The sequence below is a fragment of the Prinia subflava genome, chromosome 2 (assembly GCF_021018805.1).
Source record: "Prinia subflava isolate CZ2003 ecotype Zambia chromosome 2, Cam_Psub_1.2, whole genome shotgun sequence".
Lineage (NCBI taxonomy): Eukaryota > Metazoa > Chordata > Aves > Passeriformes > Cisticolidae > Prinia > Prinia subflava.
Window position 1 is genome coordinate 97,446,657 of NC_086248.1, and position 24,572 is coordinate 97,471,228.

The window sequence follows — 24,572 nt, forward strand, 5'->3', positions numbered from 1 at the left end:
GCTGAGAGAGAGGGGAGCAGGGGGAGTGTTTGCCTGTGCCAAGCAGCTCTGATTCTCCTGGGTGCTTTGGTATTCTGTGGTGCAGAAATCACAGGGTGGCACTCACAAACCGCTCAGTGGGAGCCAAAAACATTCCAAAGAATTGGAGCTGCCTTCAGTGGCCTTCCCTGCAGAAGGGGGGTGGAGAAATTCAGCTGTCTCTGGGGGGTAGCTCTCACTGAGCTGGGCCTCCCACAGCCCCACTTCTGCTCTCTCCCTGCCCTGCTCCCTGCAGAGCCAGTTCCTGTTTGTTGGGATCTGTTCCCAGCGCAGGGTCCTTCCCTACTCTTGCTTTTGTGCAGCACTGCTGGAGCCTGATCCCCCCCAGTCATGGACATGAAAGGCTGTTCCAAAGTTGCCACAAGCTGCACGGGCAGACACTGACTGCACACCAGGGAAATGCTTCCCATATGCCTTTATTTGCAATGTTACAGGAGTTTTTTACAGGCACTGTGCGTTGGTGTTTCAGACTGGCTTGGATTTTTTTTCTGTATTACCCAATGACCGAGAGGTGTGGTGGGAGCAGGGAAAATCCCTCACAGCAACCATTCCAGCCTCCAGGAAAGCATAAGACATCTGAGAGCAACAATCTGCTTCTTCTGAAGCCACGAAGCGAGGAATTGGTTTATAAACAGGCTTAAAAAATAACGTACATATGTAAGAGCAGCTCGAAGCTAAAGTACAGCGGTAAGTGGTACATAGCTACGCAAATTCTTCATATCCTTTCTCCAAAGCTGGAAAAGGCATGGCTTAAAAACTAAAAACACAGTTAAAAAAAAGAAAAAAGACTCCATGCATTAAGTTTTAGTGTTTTGTGCAATTAAAATGGGATGAAAATAAATATAACTTAAAAAAAACCCCAACCTTTTCCATGACACTAATGGAACAGAGCCAAAGTCTAATAAGGCACTTCCACATGGGCTATTCTAGAAAGCCTAGCAAGGAGCTAAAACAGTGCAACCATTTACAATGGCATCTGATGAACAAAAGACACCTGTCTGATGAGATATGAACTGAGAAAAACCCTAGGAAACTTCAGTCCTTGGGAAAGAGGCTTGGCTGCAGATGGCTTGGTGGCCAACTCCTCCTCCTTATTGCTGCAAGGGAGGTCTCTCAAGGGTGCTGGACCCATCAATCTAAGGCAGAGGGGCTCTGGAGCCCTGCTCCCGGGGGATGAGACGGCACAGTGGGTTTGGGGATGGATGGAGCAGGTGAGGGATTCGTGGCTGCCCAGCTCCTGGATGGGAGGGCTTGGGCCTCCCGCAGCCTCCCCTGGCCACCAGCCTCTGCGCAGATGATGACCTTTAGCGCACCAGCCCTGCCGCCGCTCGCTTCAAATGTTCCAGGAAGTTCAAACACAGCCTCCGCCCTGAACAGGGAACCGGGTGTTTTTGCAGGAGCGGCAGCGCCGGGGCCGTCACACGGCCCCAGCAGGCTGGGGAGCAGCGCAGCCACAGGCAGCTCCGTGGAAAAAGGGGAAGGCGTGGGATGGCTGACCCCAGCTCTGCTGCGCCAAAGGTGTCCAGCCCAGGAGCTGCCTCGCTGCTGAAACGCTTCCCCCGATGCAGAGGGAAATCACGGAGATGCTCCAGGCGGGAGGATCGCCCCGGGCCAGGTGTGAGCATTGGAGGCCCTACACATGTGCTCAGCTGCTGACAAAAAAGACTGATCAACCTGGATGGCTACTTTAGGTCTCACGGTAGTCTTTTATAAGCTATTTTTCCCAGCTAGGGAGGATTGGAGACCCCAGCTAAGGTAGGCTGGAAGCAGTTCCTAGCAGGGGAGCTGGGGCTCTAGAGAGGAGCATAAAGGTTTGCTCACCAGGCCACCCAAGCATGGGGGATGTGGGTGGGAAGCATTTGGTCATGGCAAATATCTGTGCCTGACTACATGGCTCTGCAGCAGGAGGGAAACCCTTGCCCTCCACTGCCACTCAAAAATAACTGAGCAACCTCTACAAGATGTCTTCACACAAACTAAACCCTAATCTGCCCTTCTAGCAGCTCTGAAGGACTTGGCACAGCCAGCTCCCTGGGCTGAAAGGTGCTGGCAGACACAAGTAAAGGGCTCCCACTACAGTGTCCTTCACCAACTCCACACCTCACTCACACTCTCTGACTGCCAGAGGGTCCTGGGCACGGTCACTGAGTGTTTTGAGGACAATCCCGATGCAGGAACAGGCTCCTTCCTCCGCCAGCCCTGTTAACATCAGGCTGAGCAAGAGACAAAAGCACGACAGGCGAAGCATGCACTTGCCTAAGCAACCCACTCGGGGCTGCTCCTGGCTGCCAGCTCCCACTGACTCTGCAAAGCCAAGGTTTCAAGTTCAGCTTTTGTTCTGGCAGGTTAGCTCTCTATTTACAAGGGGGCGGGGGGGAAACAACCAAGACAACCTAAAAATCCCACAACAAAAACACATTAAATAGGGAGAGTATAGCTTTCAAATGGGGAGGGCGAGGGCTGGAAAGTGTCTTGTAGTGCAGTTCAGAAGAGTCAGTCGGGGGCAGGTTGGGGGTAGTGGCAGAGTTGGATGCGCAGCTTTAATGCAAGTCTTCGCTCTGGGACAACTCTGTCAGGATCTGAATGAGGTTGTCCAGCCCCCAGAGGTAGCCATCCTCTCTGTTCCCTTCCACCCAGGGCACGTTGTGCTGGAGAACTTGTCCCTCTGGCAGGGGGGTGGTTTTCCCAAAGTCAATCATCCAGACTTTGGCTTGTTCTTGCTTGTCGTGAATGAAGAGGAGAGAGCTCCCAATTACCTGTGGAGAGGTGAGACCCATTAGTGGTGTTCCTGTTGCTCATTTTCAGTCCTCTTTGGGGCTTTCAGACCCCTCTTCCCAGGCTGCATTTCCAAGACATGCTGCCACAATTCTGCATGAGGAAAAGCAAGCTCTGGGTGCTGCTCGTTGTGTTTGCACATGCAAATGGGGCATTTGGACAAGCTGATTTACTCATACAAATCCCAGGTCTTGGAAGAAGGAGAGATCAGAAAAACATGGGCTTGAAAGACAGAGATGTCATTTTAGAAAATGAGCTAAGGTCTCTTAGCAAGGAATGAGGTGAATTGTCTCAGCCTTCAGGTGGGGATTTTTTCGAGGCTGGTTCTTTGTCATCAGCCTGTGCTCTTTGCACTCACCAATCCTGCAGACACCACTGCAGGGATGGGGACACTCCAAGTACAAGTAACTTGCAACCTGCTGTCTCCTGCCTCAAACACCATCCAATTACACCCAGACTGCCCCTAGAATAACCTCCTGGCACTCACAGCACTCTGGAGGTGCAAGGTGCAGAGCTGCATGCTCATGAATTTCGTTTTCCCTGAGTTCACGCGGCTGCATCTGCTTTGAAGGGCTCTTTCATATCCTGATCAGCCTTTGGGAAAATCACGCAGCAAGCAGTGGCCTGGGCAAGCCTGGGGAAGCCAAGAGGTGCATTTGGGCTCTGACAGCAGAAGTGTCAAGGCCTGTTGTAGTGGGATGAGACCCCACAAGCCCAGTGGTCAACACGCACAAGCAGAGAGATGCTGAGCAACCCAGCATCCTGACCCATCCTGGCTCCCAGTTCCAGCCAGGCTGACGACCAGCAGCAGCTCTGCTGTGGCTCCCCAGAGCTTAGGAAATGTGTATCAGTATCAAGCCAGTCACCATCATGCTCTTCTACTTAATCTCCTCCTCCAGTCAGAAGATTTTAGTAGGGGCTTCTACAGAAAAGCACCAATGGGTGCATTCCAGAATTGTCCCAAATAAAAACTGCTTTCCAAATTCTCTCTGATGCGCGTGAATTGGTGAATTACGAACTCACTTGCCCGTGTCACAAATAGGGACCTTGGTGACCAGAGTGCAAGGGCTGTAGCAGAGGTGATGCAGAGCTCTGAGAGCCACGAGTGTCCCTTATGACATGTAGGTACATGGAAGAAAATCCAGCTGGTGTCAGCCGTCCAGAACAGCAGCACTAAATGTTACTGGGGATGCCCACATCCGTGCAATCAGCAGGGCTTAGACTGAGGTCTGCCCTTAGACAAGGGTTTTGAACAGGATGCATGTACTGTTTGCAAAAGCTGTTATGAATTTACATTTTTCAGGAGACTTTTTCCTCCAGTGTATTGGGAAAACATCCAAGGTCCAGAGATACATATTATTTCCGAGAAATGCTTATCTTTAGCTCTCCTCCTGCTAACCTCTTGTAGTCCTTTCTTGGCCAGGACAGAGCATTCTAATTTTAAGGAAAAGCCTTTTGCTGACATTCTTCATTTGTGTGTCCTGGACTGACCAATTCCCCTGCAGCTCCTTGGAGGAGCCCTGCTCAGCAAGGGCCCCATGGAGGGACAGAGCTTGGCAGACCTTCTGCTGTGCTTCATCTCAAAGCGGGATGGAAAGTCAAAGCTGCTGCTTTTTAATTTTTAAGGAGTGGAAACTCCTTTCAAACCCTCTTTGAAAGGCTGCTTTGTTTCTGTGTTTTCAAATGAAACCCTGGCACTCGGTTTCAGGGAGAATTTTGTTTCCTGTGTTGAACTGCCCTGAAACCCTCAGTTCTGACATTTCCCTTCCAACTGCCTTCCAGGTGCTGCCACCAGGAGGCACGAACCCAGATGCCTTTGGCTCCTGGCAGGACCCTCCGTGAGTGGCTGGGGCTGAGGTGGCTCATGTGGCTCTGGATGAGGGACAGTGGGCTCTTGGAGCTCTGGCAGTCAAAGGTTCCTATGAGGCTCTTTTGTTCCTACACCACATGTGACAAGGACATGCACTCTCTTGTTTTGTTAAGTAGATGCAATAGCAAAATTATTGCACTAAACTGTGGAGCATTTCAGTTCCTGAAATGGCCAGAAAAGATAGTGTTCCCTCCTTGTTTTCCCATCAGCACTGAATCTTCACTGTAGAAAATGTCAGTATTGTGAACACTCATTTCTGTATGAAATTCCTTTGGAAGGAAGAGCTCATACTGTGGTGCCTCAACCAGCTCAGGAAAGGCATGTTTGGGGTATCTGCAATTTATGGCTGTGTTGAAGCCTTGTTTGATCATGTAGAGCAACTGTCAGCCAAATGATACCTGACATGCATTCAAACAGACATTTCTCCTGAGAAAACCCCTGTGCTTTTACTAGGGAATTTTCCCTGTCATAAACAGCCAGAGTTCCTCCTAGATCACTTTTAATCTGTTTGAACATTGGCTTTCAGTAGATTTGAGCCCATGTCAGATGCATAAACATTGTATGTTATCATCTATATTTGCACGTAAATATTAAATTCACATATGAAAATACAGATATAAGAACAGAACAGCCCCTGACTTTGACTTCTCTCCTTGGACAAGCTGTGATTAAAGTTTGCCTCTCCAGGCAGATCTGTCTAAACAGCAGTATTACCTCATGGCACTTGAAGAACGGGGATGTCTCTAGGGTAGCGCGGATACCCTTCAACCGGTTAAGGTAACTGTTCTGGAATTACAAAAACAAGACAAATCCAAGCCATCAGTGTTGCAGGAAACCTACATTAAAACCACTGCACTGGGGCAGACAGGAAAGTCACCCTGCACCCAGCATCCTCCCACAGACCTTTCCCTTTAGAGAGTGTCCCCTCTTTTTTATGATCCACTTAACCTTTTGGCTTCTATAGTGCCCTGTGAGCTCCTGTGGCTTTCAAAATTTGGTGAAAGCATTTGCTTTTGCTGAACTGGTGCAGTGTCCCTGCTGCATCCATGATGGGAACACCTAATTCAGCAGCTGCTACTTTTTCCTCTCCCCTGCACTCTCCTTATAGATCAACTCTTCATCTGTCTTTTTAGCACTCAGTCAGTCACACATCGTGAGACAGTTCTGCAGCTCTGTTATCAGCATTTTTGCAAAGCTGGTCCCATAGGCAGAAGGGCTTTCACAATGGCCAGCACACAGGTCAAGTCCCACAAGCCTGTTCAAGCATCTCTGCAAATTACTGGAAGGCACTGAGCATTCTCAGGGGGCTCCACTGATTTGGGGGTTTATGTAAAAGAATTCAGCACAGGAACACACACAGAGCAATATCTGGGCACTGTAACACACTTGCAAGGGGAGAGGTGGGGGTCGTGTATAAGAATGTGCTGGCCAAGGAGCCCCATCCAGAGCCACGGCATGATGTGTGCTCCAGGTTCTTTGGGGATAAAATGCAGCCAGGCAACTTCATCTGCAGATCCAGGAATAATCCCTGGGTAACTCTCATGAAAGCAAGCATGCCAGTTTGAAGGAGACTCCAGCTGGAGCCTTGCATTTGGAGACTTTATACAGTGCAGTTTAAAAGGGGAGTGCTTTGTCAAATAGGTTATTTGACACAGTTGGTGTAAATTGTTTACAGCCAGATCTCTTATTCTCCTGGCAACTTCAGGAAGCTTGGAAAATGCTAGCTATGGCTTGCCCATGTGAAGTGTGCCTGGCACAGGACCACCCTTCTGTGAGACCAGGCACAGGCAGCCCGCCCTGACAGCATGGGAGCCCCCCCTGCTCATACTGGGGTACAGAGAGGGCTCGGGGTGACCACCAGCCCAGGGACGAGGAACAGAGCATGGCTGTGACTCCTCAGTGGGTTTTGGGAGCCAATCCTGGAGATCTCACCAGACTCAGACTCAGGTCAAGCAGTGCTGCTGCAGCCAAGTCCCCTCCCAGCTCTCTACTGCTTTCCCCTCACCCTGCACCAGGATGGTGTTTCTCTTCAACACTTCTCATGCGTTTTAAGGGAGATTGCTCAGGCTTCAGCCCTGCAGGTCAGGGACCTGATGAGCAGAGGCCAGGCTCCACAGGAAAGTGCCTCCAACTTTCCCCCACTCACCAAGACGTTCCTGTTTCCTCTGGTGAACTCTCTGAAGGCCTCCATGACTTGTTCCTTTGTCCGTGTCTTCTTGAAGTCCCGGTTCACAGTGCCGTCCTCTTTCTTGAAAAGAAAGGACAGGGGTGAGTTGCATGGGGGGGTAGGGAGCTGGGGCAGGAGAAGTGTTTCTGCAGCCATGCATGTTGCCAAGCAGGATGTGATCAGCATTTTTGGCAGCTGAAGGATCTGTCTGTGGAGCAGGGGTGAGCAGAAGCAGCAGTTCACTACTTGCACATCCCAAGTTATCCCACAGCCCTGATGCATTGATCTCTGCTGCAAACAGAACTCTCCATCATCAAATACTTGCCAAGGTCACTGGCAATGTGGACAAACTGTATCACAGACCTGGTGCTTTCTGCTAACAGAGACTGGAGACTACCTGTTTCTGGTGTTTCTGTGCCCAGACAGCTCCCCATGGCTGCTGTGGCTGAGAATGGCACTGACACCAGCCCTGGACTGCCTCCCTGGCCTGGGGAGGACAGCAGAGCATGGTCATGATGGGACAAAACTGGCCATGGATGGAAACAACATCTCAGGAGCAGGAACAAACCACTCTGTGAGAAATCCTCCACAGAGTACTGCAGCAAGGAGCAAACCCCATGGCTGTCTGGCCTCACTGGTCCTTTGACAGTTCACAGATCACAAACCCTTCAAGGCAGCAGCCTGGCTGAGATGCAGCGAGTAGCCTTGTGCTATCCTGTGCCTTTTCCCCAGAGGCACATCCATCCTTGCCCTGCCATGGGGATGCCATGGCCTGTCCACTGCAGGGATGACACTCAGCCCTGGACCAGAGATTCCTGTCTCTCCCCATTTCCCTGGTCCTTCTGGGGCTCTGATTTTTACATCAACTCGTTTCATTGTCCAGAGGGGAGGTGGGACAGGCAGGCAGATCTCACTTCCTGGATACAGGGGCTATTTTAAACCACACTTGCTTGTGCTCACAGCTCCATTGCAAGGCTCCATCCCACTGCTCCAGACAGCTTGTTTGCACACAATACAGCAGAGGGACAGGGGCCAAAAGACATCCTATGGGCTGGGGAAGATAGAGGATGAAGGAACAGAGCAGAGGCTGGAGGAGGAAGAAGGCAGAATGAAATCACCTGCCCTGGAGGTTGGAGACCTATCCAGGGAATTGCCTCAGCACAGGACAATGTGCATCTCCCTACAGAGGGAGCTTGGTGTGGGCATGGTGGCCAGTCCAGCCTGGGGGAAGGCTGAGTGCCAAGGCAAGCCTGCCACCAAACCAACACCTGAAGTGCAGTCTGGGATGAATCACACAGCACACTTCAGCTTCCAGCTCGTGTTCGTGTAAGCATTAACAAAGGTGGTAACAAAAGCAACGTACAGAAGAAAAACTCCAGGAAAAGCTTTGCACCAATTGCAACAACTGCACCCAGCTTCAAATCACCCAGGAGTTAGCCTGAGCACTGTGCTGCCACAAGGTGCAAAAGCAATAGTCAGGCCTGGCAGAGTGTGTACTGGCAGGGGTCAGGGGCAAGCTTTTCACTGAGACCCTGTGCTGCTGATGAACCATGCAGAGCTGGGATCTCTGCTTTCAGCTGTGACCTTGCTGAGGATGCTCTGGTGGCACGTGTGTGATGTACAGGGGAAGGGCACTTTGCTGCTATATGTCCCTCATGTGAGCCCTGACGTGGCAGCTCAGAAATGAACCCACCCTCTCCCAGGGGGAGGATCAATATCAATCTGGAGAAGGGCCACAGCCCTAATTTCACGTATAAAGAGCACAACTTTCCACAAAGCATCCAAGAAAGGAGATGGACTTCTAAGTGCTCCTAAAAATAAAGGAAAATCGCAGATGGCCTTTCAGATAAGGCAATCTCAGCTTCAGGAAAGCCAAGCAGCCTATCTGCAGTGCTGCTCCCAGCACTACCCGCCTCCTGCAGTTTCCTTGCCCAGGCAGAGGTTGCTGCCACGAGGCTGACAAGTGCCATGACATTCCCAGGTGTCCCAGCCCCAAGGGGGCTGCCTCCCACGCAAAGCAATGTGAGGGGGGCTGATAAGGACTGTCACAACCTCTGCCCCACCAGCGATTCCAGCTCGCACTGGCGTTCCTGGGGCAGGGCTCGGGTCAGCCAGACCTCCTTCCAGCACTGCCTCTGGCCTTGGATGGGCCTTGCCAGCTGCCTGCCTTGGCAAAGTTTGGTGGAGGCTTTCTGGGCTGGTTTGGGGACCCTGCAAACATTCCAGGGGAATGCCATGCCATTCCTGCAGGCAGTGGTGAGTAGCACTCAGACCAGAGCAGCAGCTCAGGAGTGTCACTTCTTACAATGAGCTCCAGCAGCTTCATCTGGGCCACCAGGGATCACTTGTGTTACTGTCAGCATGGAAATTTTATAAATAGCTACTGTTTCCAACAGGTTCAAGCTATTCCAGAAAGTCAGATGAATGTCATTATCTCCTTTTGCAAAGGAAAATTTCCATTTTAAAGAGGAAGAACTGGATCCTCAAGGCTACCTGAGAAAGGGTGAGCTCAGTCAGGACAGGATTGCCATCCTCACGCCCAACCCTGAGCTGCCTGTTTGTCTTACCTGACTGTGCTATCCAAAAGGCTTCCACTGCTCCTCTCCTTCCTATGAACCCTTCCCACATCCAGGGTCAAATCCTGTCCTTCCCCTGCACTTCTCAGTACTCTCCTCTAGCAGCCCCCATCCATGGGCAAGGGGCAGGGCAGATTCCCTGCTGCTCTTCACAGGGAAGCATCCACAGCAAGAAAAAAAACATAGGAAGGCAGCCAGGGCACTGAAGGCACTTTCCCTAACACAGAAACTCAGTCCCAGAAATAGGGAGAACAACAGGGATACAGCACAGCATGACCAGCTCTGTTGGAAAAAAAGCCAGCTATGAAACAGCAAGAACTGCTAATGCTTTAGCTTAGGGGAAAATAACCCAGAAGCCGAGGGATTTAAGGAGAATTACAGTAATTAGAGCCTTGATCAAGTTAGTCAGCCCCCTAGCAGCAGCAGCAGGAATACTGCTGGAGGCCAGCACTTCTCAACATTTTTCAATTAAAGGGCTGCTTCACCTCTTTGAAAAAAAGTCCACTGCTCAGATCAGGCAGCAACCTGTTTATGGTTGGCTAAACACAGGTGCAAATCTCATAACTCCTTTATGGCTTTTATTTCCTTCCACAGTGGGTTTTTTTTTTTTGCCTCCCTAGGGATACGATGTATTTGTTTGGGTTTTTTTTCTTAATTTTTTTAATTTCAAGTGCTTCACATATGACCTGCCCCCTAAACATGCCCAGACTGAGGAGCACCACTGGAGGCCAAGTATATATCATGTTAAACTATAAACAGAGAAATATTTCTGATTACACCAAGAAAGTAGGAAGAAGAAGCAATACATGGGAGTTTTAGTCCCAGCTGGTCCCATATTTTTATACAGTCTCAGCTTTATAAAAAGCAAAACAGCAGCAATGGGAACTAGGCATGGGGTTGTCCCGAGCTGGAGCAGCTCACATTGTGCTTGTGGGCATCCACAGCAGGAAAGGGTCTCTGGGAGACCTGGGGAGAACAGGGAAGGGCTGCACGAGCAGGCAAGGACCCCGACCTGATGTAGGCACTGCAGAAAGCTGTTGTGGGGAGCATGACCATGGATGGGCAGGGGTGCCTTGCATTGCTTGCCAGGAAACTTGACGGGGCTCAGCACAAGAGCTGCTCCTGGGGTTTATGAGAATGTTTGAGTTAGAGGTAAATGCACTGTATCCTGCTGGCCATGAAACAGCTGAATGAAGAAGATGCAACATGCACAGAGCAAGAGACAACTCCCTTCTGTGGGTGGTTAGAAGTAGCAGCTCTGAGTGACCCACTCCTGCTGACCTTTTAAACCCATGGTCTAACACCTGCATTTGTTTGCTGGTGAGGCGAAGGAAAACACTGCCAGGGAAGTCTAGAAAATCTGGTGTGAGGGCTGTATCGGGGAACAGCTTCATTTGTTTTTATTCTACCATTTTGACACCACTATCTTCAGGCAGGAGGTTAGGCTACAGAGACCCAGATAGGCACTCCAGGAGAATTCTGCCCAACTCAGAGAAGAGAAAAATAATCTATGATCCAGAGAAAGAAACTCCTTCAATCAAGACACATGCAGATATTGAGACATCGTTTCCAGTAAGAGCAAGTGGCTGCTCTGAGCTACTGCCTGGGCCCTCAGCAGCTACCCACGCATGAATTACTGCAAACACAATTTGACAAAGCTCCTCGTGGCTGCCAAGACATCACCATGCCCAGGCATGCCATGAAAGCCTCGGCTCAAGTGTGATCTTACCTTTAATTCACACTGGCTGGCTATCAAAAGGCGTAGGCCATTGCTAACGTTCATGCAAGCAGTATCACTAACGCCCTGTGGTTACAGACCTAACCCTGTTCAAGCGCCATCCCAGACACCTTTCTCACTGCAAAGCCTCCTCAGAGAAAATCTCCTGGGCTGGCTCAGCTACTGGAGACACAGAAGCATCACAGATGGTGTCTCTAGAAGTGTGAGTGCTGTTCTGAGCAAGAGCAGTCAGCAGGTTACACCTGCATGCAGGTGCTGACAGAAAGTACAGCTGCGTGTGTTTGTCCCATTTCAGAGGGCTCAGTTGCCAAATCTTCCTGGACAGAATTGTAAACACATCCTCCTTACTGACTGTGGCTAAGCTCACAGCTCCAACCACAGACTGGCACACATTCAAGCTGGGATTTGGATTAATGGTTCAGCCCAGCGGCAGAACAGAATTGAAAGCAAACAACTCATTTGAGTCTTCAGGTTGGAGGATGGCACATTGTATTCTGCAGGGAGGGAGAAATTAACCAAGCAGCTGATGTAATGAGATTATGTCTGCCCATCCTTTTGCATGGATGCCCTGAGCTCTGCTGCACTCTCAGAATAGCAGCAGTGCCCTGGGTGAGGTGCCTGTGTGGTGGTTTGGCTGCAGGGTGCGGGGATGTCCAGAGGTGACCTGCTCTCACCACCAGCCTGCTGCATGTGTACCTCTGTGAGTTTGGCTAGCAAGCACTGCCAGCAGCTGGCCCTGCCCTGCACAGCTGGCCAGACTCACCTTTATCCCCTCGATCCTGAAGCCCAGTGTGGCGGTGGAGCTGATGGTCTCCCTCCACTGCATGTAGCGGGGCTTGGTCACTGCCCGCAGCACGTTCTCCTCCTCGGTGGGGGCATCGGGGTCCACCTCAATCATCTTCTGGTACATGTCCTTCCTCAGGCTCGGCTTCTTCCGCGCCTTTATCAACTCCTCCTCCAAGTACGTTCTGCAGGGAGGGAGGGGTGTATGAGCAGGGCCACCACATGAGGTGCCACATACCCACAGACAGCGCGAGCCCCAGCAATCAGGCTGATCCAGGATAGCTGATCCCTGAGGATCAGGGCAGCATAGGAAATAATGGAGCAAGCCCTATGGCAGCTGAACTGATCCTGACTTAATTATCACTCCATCATCAATGCCCAGTGTCCTTTCAGTTCATCAAGGAACCACAACCAGTCTGGCAATAACAAGGGAAGTTATTTCCCACAGGTGCTCATGACCTTGCTGCTGCCACCCTGGCAGCCTCCTTGTGCCATCCCTTGTCCTGAGGGTCCCATAGCCCAATGTTCAGGAAACCTGAACTCTTACCTGAGCTAAACATGGCTTTCAAGATATGCCCAGGAAACTGTGCACATGCTCTGGGAGCCAGCTGAACTGAAGGCAAGAGGGATGTTACTGTGCCCCATCCTTCAGCATTAGCTGCTGCTCCCTTTGAGGGTCAGCCAAGGCTGCTCCCGTGCCTCTCGTGTGCTTTTCCATCCCTTCACTCTGTGCAGCCCGAGGGCTCTGCCTCACCAGATGCTAAACGGGGTGTTTTCACACAGGACAATTCCACTAATGGTGATGATTTTGCCCAGTAGAGATATAGGTCTGCTTCAAGTGGACTTCCTAGCAAAAGATTTCTCTACAAGATGAAGCACAGGAAGGGATGCAACCTTGGCCAGATGCTTACCACCACCCCAGTCCACAGGGTGCAGCCAGGATGGGGGAATGGGGAAGGAGGATGGAAGGTGCAGAGGAGTGTGCAAAGACCTTAGTATTACCCCTACTTCAGAGAAGCACCCCTCTGTGCCAGAGCACAGTGGTAGAAAATTCTGCCCTCTGGCATGTATAAAACCCTCATCCACAAAGTAATACTTCCTGCAGCAATAATAAACCACCACGGAATTCCTCTCGCAGCTCCCAAATCAACTCTGGCTCAGCCTGGAAAGTGTCCAGGCCCTCCTCAAACAACCCAGCAAGCTGGATGAGGTGTCCCAGCAACACAACACAGGAATGACCCTATCTGTCACTGTTCTACACCTCCCACTAGCCACGTCTACATCTGCAGAGGGACACTGCCCTCTGCCCATGTCCCTTGTGCCAAAATCCCAGCACTGAGTGTGTGGTTCACCTCCAGAACCAAGCAAAACGGAGAGTGGACTATGTGAGACAGTGCTCCTGTGTCCCACAAAGCAAACTGGTGCCTCTCCTTAGGACAGACATCCCCAGGCCATCAGCCGCTTTGAAAAATACTGCAGGTGAAAGCAATGAATGTCTTTGGCTGAGATCACCAAACCCATATTTTGGTGCAGATGGAATAAAACAGCAGATTAAAGCAGCAGCGTGCTAGAAGTGCTGCTCACACTGCTCAGAAAACTAGAATTTCTTCTTATGAGAATGACAGATCATCAATGTCTCTGGCTTGGTCCTCTCCATCGCCTCAGGCTTGTGCCATCACCATGACTTAAGAAAGACAGTTTTGTTTAGGAGAGATTGGAGTAGACTGTCACATCCCAAAGCCAGGTTGGCATGAAAACAACAAAACTGTATCTGCCTGGCAGCAAGCTGCTGGCTCAGAGGACAAGTTTAATAGCCCTGAGGTTTAGATTACTTGCTCAGCCATGGGGATGCCCCATTCCACAGCATTAACTCCATTCATCCTCTCTCACCAGATCCTCCCACAGCACCATCTAATTTCAGGATGACAACGCCCAGCACATTTGCCCCCTTGCCTGAGCTCCAAAACCGCAGGTGCATGAATCACCTGACATGTGATCTGTGCAAGGGAGGCTTTCTTCCTCCCAGAGGGAGCCACAGGAGCACTTGGGCAGCGTGTCCAGCAGCTCTTCTTCTGAGAGTGAGTCCTGTTTCCTTCCCACAGCAGCATGTGTGTGCCAGCCGGGGCCACTTGGCTGTGCCGGGCCCTCTGCCCTTCTCTCCACCCCTCCGGTGGAAAGTATTCCCCGCCTCTTCCCTGCCGACAGCCCGGCACGCCAGTTCGAGTTTCACATCGGGACTCAGGAGGGGAAAAAAAGATTCCTCCCTCCCACAGAAACCATCAGCTTTTCCAGCAGCACAAGCGTCTCCACCATGTCTGGGCTGCGCCTCTGCCAGCGAGGGGCGTCTCAACCCTTCCTGCCACCAGCCTGCAGCACACCCAGGGCCGAGGGGTGGCCTGAGGCTGCCCCAAAAACTGGCGGCCACCCGGGGTCACCAGCCCTGCCCAGATCTGCTCTGGGACACCCTTGTCAGCTGTGGCACAGCGCACTCAAAAACTGCTGCTGGCCAAGTAACCTGGGATCCTGGTGGATCTGGAGAGATGGTTCTCAAGGAGGACATGGGTAATGTTGCTCATCTGTTAGGAAATATTTCAAGGGCTTTGCTTGAAAGGCACTGAACTACTTAGCACACGCATTTAATCCCTCCAGTGCGCATCGGAGCAAAGGCTGAGCAGAGGGAAAATTTCTTGCTCACTGAAATTGTGCTTTTCAAGCGTCTTTATTTCACCCCTCTGGCACCCTGGGCAGGATCTCCTACACCCCATCCCTTGGCTGTGTCCTCATGTGGCAGAGAGGATCTCTGAACAGCTACTGTGCCATTCCCATGTACCCAAACCCAAGCAGAGGACTGTCCCCCCTGCCACACCAAAGCCTTCCCAGCATGCAGGACAGTCAACAAGCAGAGCAGGAAGGAGCCTGGTGTATCCTTTCCATATCCAAGTTTCCCTATGGCTCTCTTATAGTATTGGCTGAGCTTTACCTGAAGACAGGTGAGCCTCATACTCTTAAATTGTATGTTTTAGGCAATTTTACCTAGGAGATGCATTTATTTTTGAGTATCCCATTTTAAACCTTAGAAAGCATCCCCAATGCCACTCACCTGACCCCCATCTTGCAGTCCATGACACAGGGGGAATCAAACTCAGCCAGCAGATCTTCCATCTGGTTGTATCGCTCGCCATCCTTGACCACATCTCCGTGGTAGGCAGGGACATAGGGCTTCAGGACATCGTTCATGAGGCGGTCGAGGCACCGCTGCTCCGATTCACAGTGCTTCTTCAGTATCCTGCCATTGGCTGCTGCCTTGAAACTACCTGAGGGTGACAAGGGACCATGTGGCACTTGCTCTGGATGGCGGGGGGATGATGCTGTGCCTTCTGAAGCAGGAAGGGCAGCCCAACTCCTTGGAAGCACCTCCATTTACACCTGCACCCAAAGGAGTCCCTACAGGTAGGGACTGAAAAGCTCAGGTTGCCAGAGGTTTATGACCAGCACTGTCACACCCCAAAGAGGGCAGAGACCTGTCCTGCAGCACCCAATACGTTTACTTCACATCCTCTGTGCACTTCTTGGTAAGTTCACATCTTTGTGTCTGTGCTCATGTGTGAGGCAGTTTTGTGCTGGGCAGCATCACCTGCTTTGCAGTGGGTCAGGAGGGGGACCTGGCTCAAAAAGCACCCAACTTTCTGCTGCCTGAGGAAAAAGCAGCAATAACACCTGCTGGTCCTGGGAGGCTGAAAGCCCAGAGCACCTCCACACTACCCTTGCTAGCATTTAGGTAAGTCACTCTCCCCCTGGGCTAGAGACTGGGAGCTGCAAGCTGTGACACTCATGCAGCAGCCTAAAGCAATTGAGGCCAACAAAGCTCATTAACCTGGATAACCAAGGGCCCTGCCACCACTCTGTCCCTCCCCATGCTCCGTACCTGCGTGCCCCGCTAGCTGGATCCAAGGGTACTTCTTCTTGAAAGACATCACAAACGGGGACCAGTGCACCATATTCTTGATCTTCCTCCATGACTTGCTCTAAGGGGAAAAAAAATCATGATGGTGAGTGCAATGTTTTAAGCTTTTACTGTCTGTAAAGTCACTTCAGGCAGCATGCAGCTGTTTTGGATAGGGAAAGAGGCACCACAGCCAGCGCAGGATGGAAGCAAACAGAAATTCTGCTCTTTTCCCATTGTGCTGTGCCAAGCTGGAGTCACTGGGCCTCAACTCTGCATTCAAAAATCACGAGTAACTTCACAAAAGTGATGGCGTTGCAGCGTTGTTCCAGCTGGCTGCTCCTGCTGCAGAGCACCCAGCCATCCGCACTGCCTCGCCCCGCTCCCTGCATCCCTCTGCGGGAGCAGCAGGGACATTAACCCATCCCTGAGCACTGCATTAGACCACAGCAGATGGAGCGGGGAGGCAGCCCAGGGCTGCCATCCAGCCACAAAACCGAGCTGCAGGTCCTGAGGGGAACAAGAGCACAGGCACACAGGGGCTCCCTGCCTGGCTTTTGTTCCCCCTGAAAGGCAGCTGCTGTGTCCATTAAGCTGCAACCCACGTGCGCTGATCCGCCCGCTCTGGCCCATCTGTAACTGCAGTTCAGAGAACAATTCCCTGCTGACATGCTGTGTTTCTCAACAGATAGCTTGCTCAAAACTGTTTACAGGACTCTAACGATGGCTGCACTGGACATAAGAAAGCCTCCCTCAACGGCTCCTTCCTGCGGGTTTTTCCCTGGATTGTTCTAGGGAACACACCACAGTAAAAGGCAGGGGATGACCTCTTATCTTGGCCCCAGAAGGTGACGGCACAAACAAATTATGTGAACGATATACAACGGCAACAATGGAAAATGCCTTCTTGCGGGAGCTGGGACAAACAGTGTAGTCCTTGGCTGCTCCAAGCTTCTGGGTTCAGCTGGAAGCCAGCAGATAAATTATCCTCATTTGCTCCGCTCTGAAGGCATGGGAGGGAGCCTTCCAGAAACCCAAGTAATCTCTTCCTCGTGTTTGGAGAACCGGCCCCTGTTCCAGCAACGCTTCACAGACAGGCAGGGAAGAGCCAGCAGCCCCAACTTGCAGTTTGGATGCTTGCTGGGGGTGAACTCACAGCACAGGAATCCGTGCTGGGAACTGCTGACATGTTTAAATGACGAGCAAGAAGCCAGACAAAGATGTTAGTGCCTAAAGCGTGGAAATTACACCGGGTTATCCCTGCGCCGTGCACCAGCCCACTGGGGAGCAGGGACATGCGGGGGCTGCCCAAGCGATGGGCAGAACAGTGGCGGGAGAGGGGAAGAATAAAGCTCCTTGCCCACCTCGCAGCCTGGGAGGAGCGGGGCAGCCCTTCCCTGGAAGGCTGCCCGTGGCCGGGAGCGTCCCGGCGCAGCCTGGCACTGGGACAGCCTCGCAGGAGTTTGGCAGGAGCTGTCCAAGCGCCGGGTGACACCGGGCATCCCCTGCTCCCGGGCTCCTCCGCGCCGCGGGCTCGCTCTGCCGCCCGCCTTGCTTGCTTTGGCAGGGGGGTTGGGCAGTTCCCTACCTGACATGAGGATGAATGTTTTTATTTCCACACACAGTGCCAGAACTTGTGTGTTTTAGCTGTTCTTTGTTCTCCTTTTGGCAGAGAGTGAAGGGGAAGCGGGGGGGTGTCCCCTCCTTTTGTTTTTAAAATAGTAACATCAAGTCCTGGCTGAAGTCATGAAAAAAGGGGGAAGAAAAAGTCTCCGGGGGAGTTTGGACTCTAAAGGAGTGTGACCCACCTCCTCTAAAAGAAGGTGTCCTCCTCTCACTTGCAGCACAGCATCGTAAGTCACTTGGTCTCAGGAAACATGCCAAAGCAACGTGCCTTCCCAAGCCAAGATTTTGGTTTTTGGTGGTTAGAGCTTTATAGTAAAAACCTTGAGGTACTTCAAGGTATAGGCAGAATGGAGGCAAACAGTCCCTAAAGCAGGGCAAGCCACTCTGGCTTCCCCCTGCCAGGGCTTTCCCAGGAATGATACTCTCTATTCCAGCACTGCTCCCAGTGCAGGGTAATGACCCTGAGTCCCCTGGAGACACCAAACACAACAACCACAACCCTTCTGCTGATCTGAACGGGACAGAGAGCCAGTCACTCAGCACAGCCACCCGAGGAACAGGGAGCACATCCTCACCCCCTTTATGCCAGAGGGAAATGTTTCCATGCAGGCCTCACCCAGTTTCAGGCACACCTTTAGCCAGATATTTCCAACCCAAATTTTAAGGACATGTGTAATGACTTTTTTTATGGTGAAGCTTGAGGCAGCTTCATCCATTTCAAGCCTCACCCAACCTGCTGGAAATTGACTGCAAGGTCAGCTGTCACTGCTGCAGGGGTGACCCACAATTCTCATTCACAGAGCCCCTTTCCCCAGCTTCACAGAGGCAACCACTGGGCACTGACAGGGGAGAAGAGGGACTGTTGTCTCTTCGACTCCTTCAGGAGTCATTGGATTTTTATTTTACACTTGAGCATCTCTCAATGTAATAAGGGAAAGTTTGCTTCATCAAAAGGATGTTGCTCTGTTGTGGGAGTGCTCAAAAGGCTGAGTTTTGCAAGGTGCACCTCCCCTACTAAACCAGCAGCTGCATGACTCCATCTGATCTCTGGGACAGGCTGCAGAGGAGGATCACAGAGGAGCAGCACTGATCAATGCCCCCAGGGATCCTGCCACTCCCTTTGCCTGAAGACAGCAAAATTCTCCCTAGGTAGAATGTTGCTCCAAAAATTCAACCTTTGTACTTTCCCTTGAGCTCCAAGAGAGATGGGAGGTGGCTTTTAACTATCTGCAGGGTCCTTCACCCTGGCAAGAGGTCTGTGTTTATTCAGACACTGATGTGCATTTAGAGATCTCAAAGCCCATGGTTTGGGATCCCGGTCATGCCAACCCTCATATCAGGCTCTGCAGCCAGCCACAGAAAACCAGAGCCATGAGGTTCACGCCACTCCAGTCTCACTCCACAGCCACATGCAGGAAACAGCCCCTCTGCTGCCTCCTGCCTGGCCTGGTGCTATTAATAGACAAAGGGAGTATTAAGGCTATTTACACTAAAGAAATCTTCTTTAACATGGCCTGTTTGGAACCATAAGGTCATTGCCTCTGGGCTCATCTGTAACTTTTGGTTTACATTTCAAGGAGTTATTTGCTCACACATCCAGGAGCACAGGCACAGCTGTAGGTGCATGAAGGTGAGTCCCCAGGCTCAGACTCAGAAAGGATTTTTCACCATACTGAAAGAAACAGTTCTACATGTGGCATTACCAAGTGATGCAGGTGAAGGGCAGATACGTGCTCTTCTCATTTGCTTGCAACGAGGTGAGCCTGCAGGTGGCAATTTTGAAAGGCGAGCACATTTCCAACCCTTTTGCGTGATCAAAGCCTGCACCTGATGTGGCACGCTGGCACCCAGGTCTCCCCCAAATCCAGCCCTGTGGTTGCTTTGCCTCCCAGAAGACTCAGGAAGCTGTGTGGACCGACTGCACTCTGGCACAGGCAGCAAGAGCACAGAGCCTGGTAAGCAGGGAATATGCACGAGGTGTCTGATGCAATTTGACACTTTTCATTTAAAACCTGGTTCAGCATCAGGAAATGCCAACTGATTCGCTGTTAGGTAAATTATTTAGTGACTCTGGAAATATATTTAGCAAGGAACGGCATCGTTTTCCCTAATAGTCTGTCACATGGAAAAGAGGCTCAGCAACTGCAGAACCTACTCTAAAAAATAACTTTCCAGGGTTTCTGCAGCACTCTGCTTCTGCCTCTGCTCTCTTAGAGCTTTTGCTTACTGCACAGAGCAGTGCCCCAGACCAGAGGTGGGATACAGGCCAGAGGAGTTAATCCCTCCCAGTGAGCACCCACAATTGGTCAGGGGGAGAGGAGTGCTGGGAAAACAATTTTATCTGCTGTATGTTTAACTTTACTTATCTGAAGCTTAAAGCAAACTTTAGGCTTTCCCCATCTGTCAATAGAGCTTCGTATGGAAAGAACAACACAGGAGAATTTAGTGCCAGCGCAGAAGGTCAGAGGATATACTGTGTTTAATTAGATTAAACAAAAAGTGACTGATGAGCTCAGTGCTAGCTGTACATTTTCTCTATTGCATATTTATTCCTTTAATGTCTACTCAAAGGAGAAGTGCCTTTCTCGGGCTGCCTGTTGCCTCTCTTTCCCAGCATGGACACTGGTGGAATTTGACTGGTGTTATTCCCCATGCATGGAGCCAGCAGGGTGCTCTTCTCTTTCCATGCATTCGGCCAGAGAGATAGGCAGTAACTGATTTAATTTGCTGAAATTACACTTTCCTATGGTTTTATGGGATCAAACGTTCCTGGAAATAGCAGGAGCTGGACCTGTATTTTAGTGCTTTTTATTAACTAGAGCATGCATGGTTAGAGGCAAGATTACACAGCTGGGCCAGGGGATGGAAAAGAATGGGAACAGCATTAAATTAATGATTTTCCCAATTGTGAAAAAAGCTTCAGCTCCATTCTCCCAGGAAAATCATGAAATATCTTAGGATCAGAAGAGGTTGGAGAAAACTATGAGGAGACAGTAGTGTCATCAATGGCCACTTCTTCCCCAGGTTTCCCTGGAGTTGCTGCAGCCCAGGGACTTGCATAAGTGATACCCTGGCTTTCCCTCGCCTTTGGAGAAAGCCCTGCTTCTGGGGGCTTCACTTCCAGCTCTTCCAAGAAGTGACATGAAGCTGTGGTGTTACAGGCTCCAAGATGTTTCACTCACAAGTAGGAGGGTCGGGTGGCCAGAGCCTTTCTGGTTTAAAAAAGCAAGGCAGCAAGAGCTGAGACGGGCGGACTTTGCACCACAGAGCCCTCCTCTTTAATAACTAAATGAGTGGGGGGAGCTTTTGCCCGCAGAGCTCACTCCCTGCCAGCCTGCTCCCCGGCCATGCACATACAGCCAAGGAAAAAGAGGCCATTTAGCTTTCCATGTTTAAAAGAATGAATGTGTTTTCTTTTGCTCTTTAAAAAGTAGTTAAGGTTTCCCTAGTGATGATTGTTTCCCTTGACTGGGAAAAACCTTGTCACTGCAGGCGCGGCGGGGAGGCCAGCTTTGTTCATTGTGCCGGACGCGGGGCGCGGAGGGCGGCGGGGCAGAGCTGGCAGGTGCCACGGAATGCTCCTCCTGCTGTGTCCTGCCTTGGGGCTGGCAAAAGTGCAGCACACCAGGTGAAAAACCTGTGATGTGATGGTGCAGAGCTGGGGTTGTGCTCTGCTGGGCTTTGCCATCTCTCAGCCCCCGGCTGCCGCTGTCCTGGCAACAACAGAAAGAGCCCAGTGACCGCTTCAGCAGGCACCAGGCTGTGACCACTGACTCTGATGCTGGCAGCAAGTGAGAGCCCACAGTTGGAATTGTCTTCCTTCTACACAAACTCCTCTCATCCTTGCCGATGCTTCTGTACTGCACAGCAGTTAAATAGCCTTGTTTTGGCCAGAGGAGCAGCTGGCAATGGAGGAGGGCCTTTGGATCAGTGGGCATTTCTTGATTTGGTCACAAAAGGCATAATACAAAAGTTTCAGCAGCTCCCCAGCAGAAGCAATGCCAGTTCTATGTCTAACAGACGTCACTGAGCAAAGATAAAGTGAGGCCAAACATCAGACTTCACTGAAGTTAATAGAAGGAAATACAGTGAGATGACTGACAGGCATTTCTGGGTGCCTAGAAATTCTAGTGCAAATGTCCAAGCCTCATTAGATAAATTATTTTGATGGCTGTTGTGCAGATGCTCCTGTTGAGGTGTAGTTACTCCTGCTGGGGTATAGCAGCTTCTACTACTTTCCAAGGTCTCCATCTCATTCAGAGAAAAAATCCTAACATGTGCACTCTTCTACTTCAAACACTTTGTTTTTCAGAATAGTCTTGTTTTAGCCAGGAGGGATTTTGCCTTTCACAAGAGAGAAACCACTCCCATCTGGTTTTGTGAGGAATGCCCTTTTCACCAGTGGGATCAGGGAGTTGTCTCACCAAGACCAAAGATCTAGGGTAGAGGGTCACAGAGATAAAGCTACTGCTTCTCTGCTGTCTGCAGAGATCAGCATGCATGATAGAGGAGCCTCAGTAAAAATGTGTGAAAGCCAGGAACATCTGCTCGGATCATGGAAAAAATATTCCAGTGTATTGGAAAAAAACAGGAGCTTGTTGCAGGCTCCCTCTTCCTGCTTGTGATGAAGGCAAGGAGAATTAGAAACAGCAGAGGCAGATGAGTGAGCAGCAGTCCTTCAGCTTGACCTCCCCTTTGACAATGGAAGGAAACGGCGGCTGTGGGAGCCGGGAGCACAGGAGTCACCCATCGCCTGGAAGGACACTTGGAACCTCCTCACCCACAAAGCACGAGCAGAGCGGAGCAGCAGAGCAGGAGCCACGTCAACACCACACTCAGGGGAAATGGCTACGGAGAGGACAGGTGGTGTTGGACATCTCTGTCCAGTTTGGCAAAGAAGGAAAGAAGACAAAAAAGCCTAAGTGAGAGCAAAGGCAAAGCCTGCACTGGAGCTCAGAGTAGCTGAGCCTCAGAGCTACTGTTGTCACCATGAAACGTTTCTTCTGGTGGAGAGCCTTTACTGAAGCAAAGCTGAACACCTCCTAATGCAGATCAGCCACAACTGACCCTCCCATAAAGCCAGTGGAATTATTAATTGCCAGCATCAGACACATTCAGCCTACTTTCCGGAGTGGGAGCCGATCCAGATCTCTGCAAATGTATTTGTTACTCATTATGTACACACCAATAAGATTTGTTAAGCAATTTTCAGCTTGGAAAAAATAAGTGAGTAATTCAGAAACAGCTAATCACTTTTGGTGGACTGCTACTTAAGCTGTACCGTGCTTCTTCCTCAGAAAGCAGGTAGCCTTTAAAAGTCAGCAGACTATAAAAATCCTTGCTGGTAACCAAAAGTGGGCCTTGGTGAACAGATTTGTGAGAAGAGTCCCAGAGCACTGTAGCTCTTTAGTGTAACACACTGGTGCACAGAGCTGCAGGCAGCCAGCTCAGGCGTCCAGCTGAGAAACGGGATGTGCTGCCCAAAGATCTGACCCTGTATCCCTCTATCAGGGAACTTGTCATCAGCTTTGATGGAAACTGCTCTGTTTCCATCTGGAGACTTGTGTTTGATCCCTTCCCCAGTTCCAGGGTATTCACCACCATCTTTCTGGTTCCAAACATCGTTGCAGCTCATCATTTCCTGGAGCAGCACAGCACATGCTGGGGACATGGGCTCCTGTGCCTGTGCTGGCTCTAGCACTTCTCATTCTCATGCTGCCAGCGGGGAAGGATCCCTGCAGCCCTCCCAACCCTGCCACTGTGAATCCTGAACTGCTTCTAGCTCCCAAATGCTGAGACCAGGAGCTGTGCCCTTCTCAACAGCAAACAACTGCATCAGTCTCTGGTTACTTGATTTGAAGTCCAGCTCAGCTCCCTACAGGCCAGAGCTGCAGCTTAGGATACAGAAGAGACTCAGCTCCTAAAGTACAACAGTGTCCAGTTTGGTAAGGCACAGCCTTCCTGCAAGAAACAAGCTGAATACAAAACCTGTGCTTGTACATGAAAGGGATCTGGGATGGGAGCTATAGGATATAGGCCATATCCTCCCAAGGGATGAGCCAAATCCTGGAATCCTTTGGGAAAGAGGGATGTCAGCACAGGGCAACTTGGGAACACAGGTACTCAGACCAGCAGGAGATGGTAAAAGTCCCAGTTATTTCCAATCTGGATGATTTAGACTGGCAGATAGAGTTAATCATAGGACAGGGGCTGCCAAACACTCTCTTCTACAATTTGAAGATAAGTTTTTAGAGATTTAAACCAGGATGACACATTTACAGTCTGCCTGGAGGCACTTGGGTCAGAGACACCAAATGCAGGAGTAACCTCAATGACTGGAACAAAGCAGTACTTTGTTCTTAAACTTGGTTTTTTGAGTCTGATTTCTTTCTGTCAGCTTCAGGAGGCAACCCAGAAATCTTGGTACTGGACTAGTCTGCTCTCTGACAAGGTCCATGACATGAGCTGAAATGCCCAGAGCTCATGTCCCTGGTGAAGGGAGGTGGACAGGGATCTCCTCCCCCTCAAGGCTCAGAGCAGGCACACTCACTCTGTGTGATGTGTGATGATACCACATCACTCACCCTTTCAGTCTGGCATTACCAGGCACGGTGGACACGGGCCAGACAGGGCTACCACTGACTTCCAGTGCTACTGTAGCCATGTGAAGTGTTTCCTCTGGCATAGCTCAGAGGGCATTGATACAGACACTGTACATGTAAAACATTCCGGGAGCATTGACGATACACAAGCAAGGTTAACCAAGCCAAGTCATGCGATGTCAGTGAAGCAGTCTTCAGGAGAGCCTAGATGAGAAAGGCCTGACTTGTAGACTTGAGTTTTGCTGTTGCTGAAACTTCACACTGGTTTTGGACACAGAAGACCTTTCCATTGCTGTTCCCCTGCTCTGCTCAGTCATGGAGTTAGATCCTGCTCTTCCACTGATTAACCATAACTGCACTTCACTTTGTGGAGTGTGTGCATGAGAAATCTCTTTCCCATAAGCATTTCCAAGCTAAATGTTCAGATGCTTTTAAAGTGCCTTCCATGAAATG

At 50.7% G+C, this 24,572-nt stretch overlaps 1 protein-coding gene across 1 annotated transcript in view; it reads right to left on the bottom strand.

Moving 5' to 3' along the window:
- Nucleotides 1-439: 439 nt before the first annotated feature.
- ITPKB (inositol-trisphosphate 3-kinase B) overlaps nt 440-24,572 on the bottom strand; it is a 66,840-nt gene continuing 42,707 nt past the window's right edge. Inside the window, exons 3-8 of the mRNA XM_063391143.1 lie at nt 15,874-15,973; nt 15,049-15,262; nt 11,929-12,133; nt 6,831-6,932; nt 5,399-5,470; nt 440-2,795 (exon numbers count right to left, since the gene is read on the bottom strand). Coding sequence (XP_063247213.1) covers nt 2,580-2,795; nt 5,399-5,470; nt 6,831-6,932; nt 11,929-12,133; nt 15,049-15,262; nt 15,874-15,973 — 909 coding nt within the window. The 3' untranslated portion in view covers nt 440-2,579. The remainder of the gene's footprint in view (nt 2,796-5,398; nt 5,471-6,830; nt 6,933-11,928; nt 12,134-15,048; nt 15,263-15,873; nt 15,974-24,572) is intronic.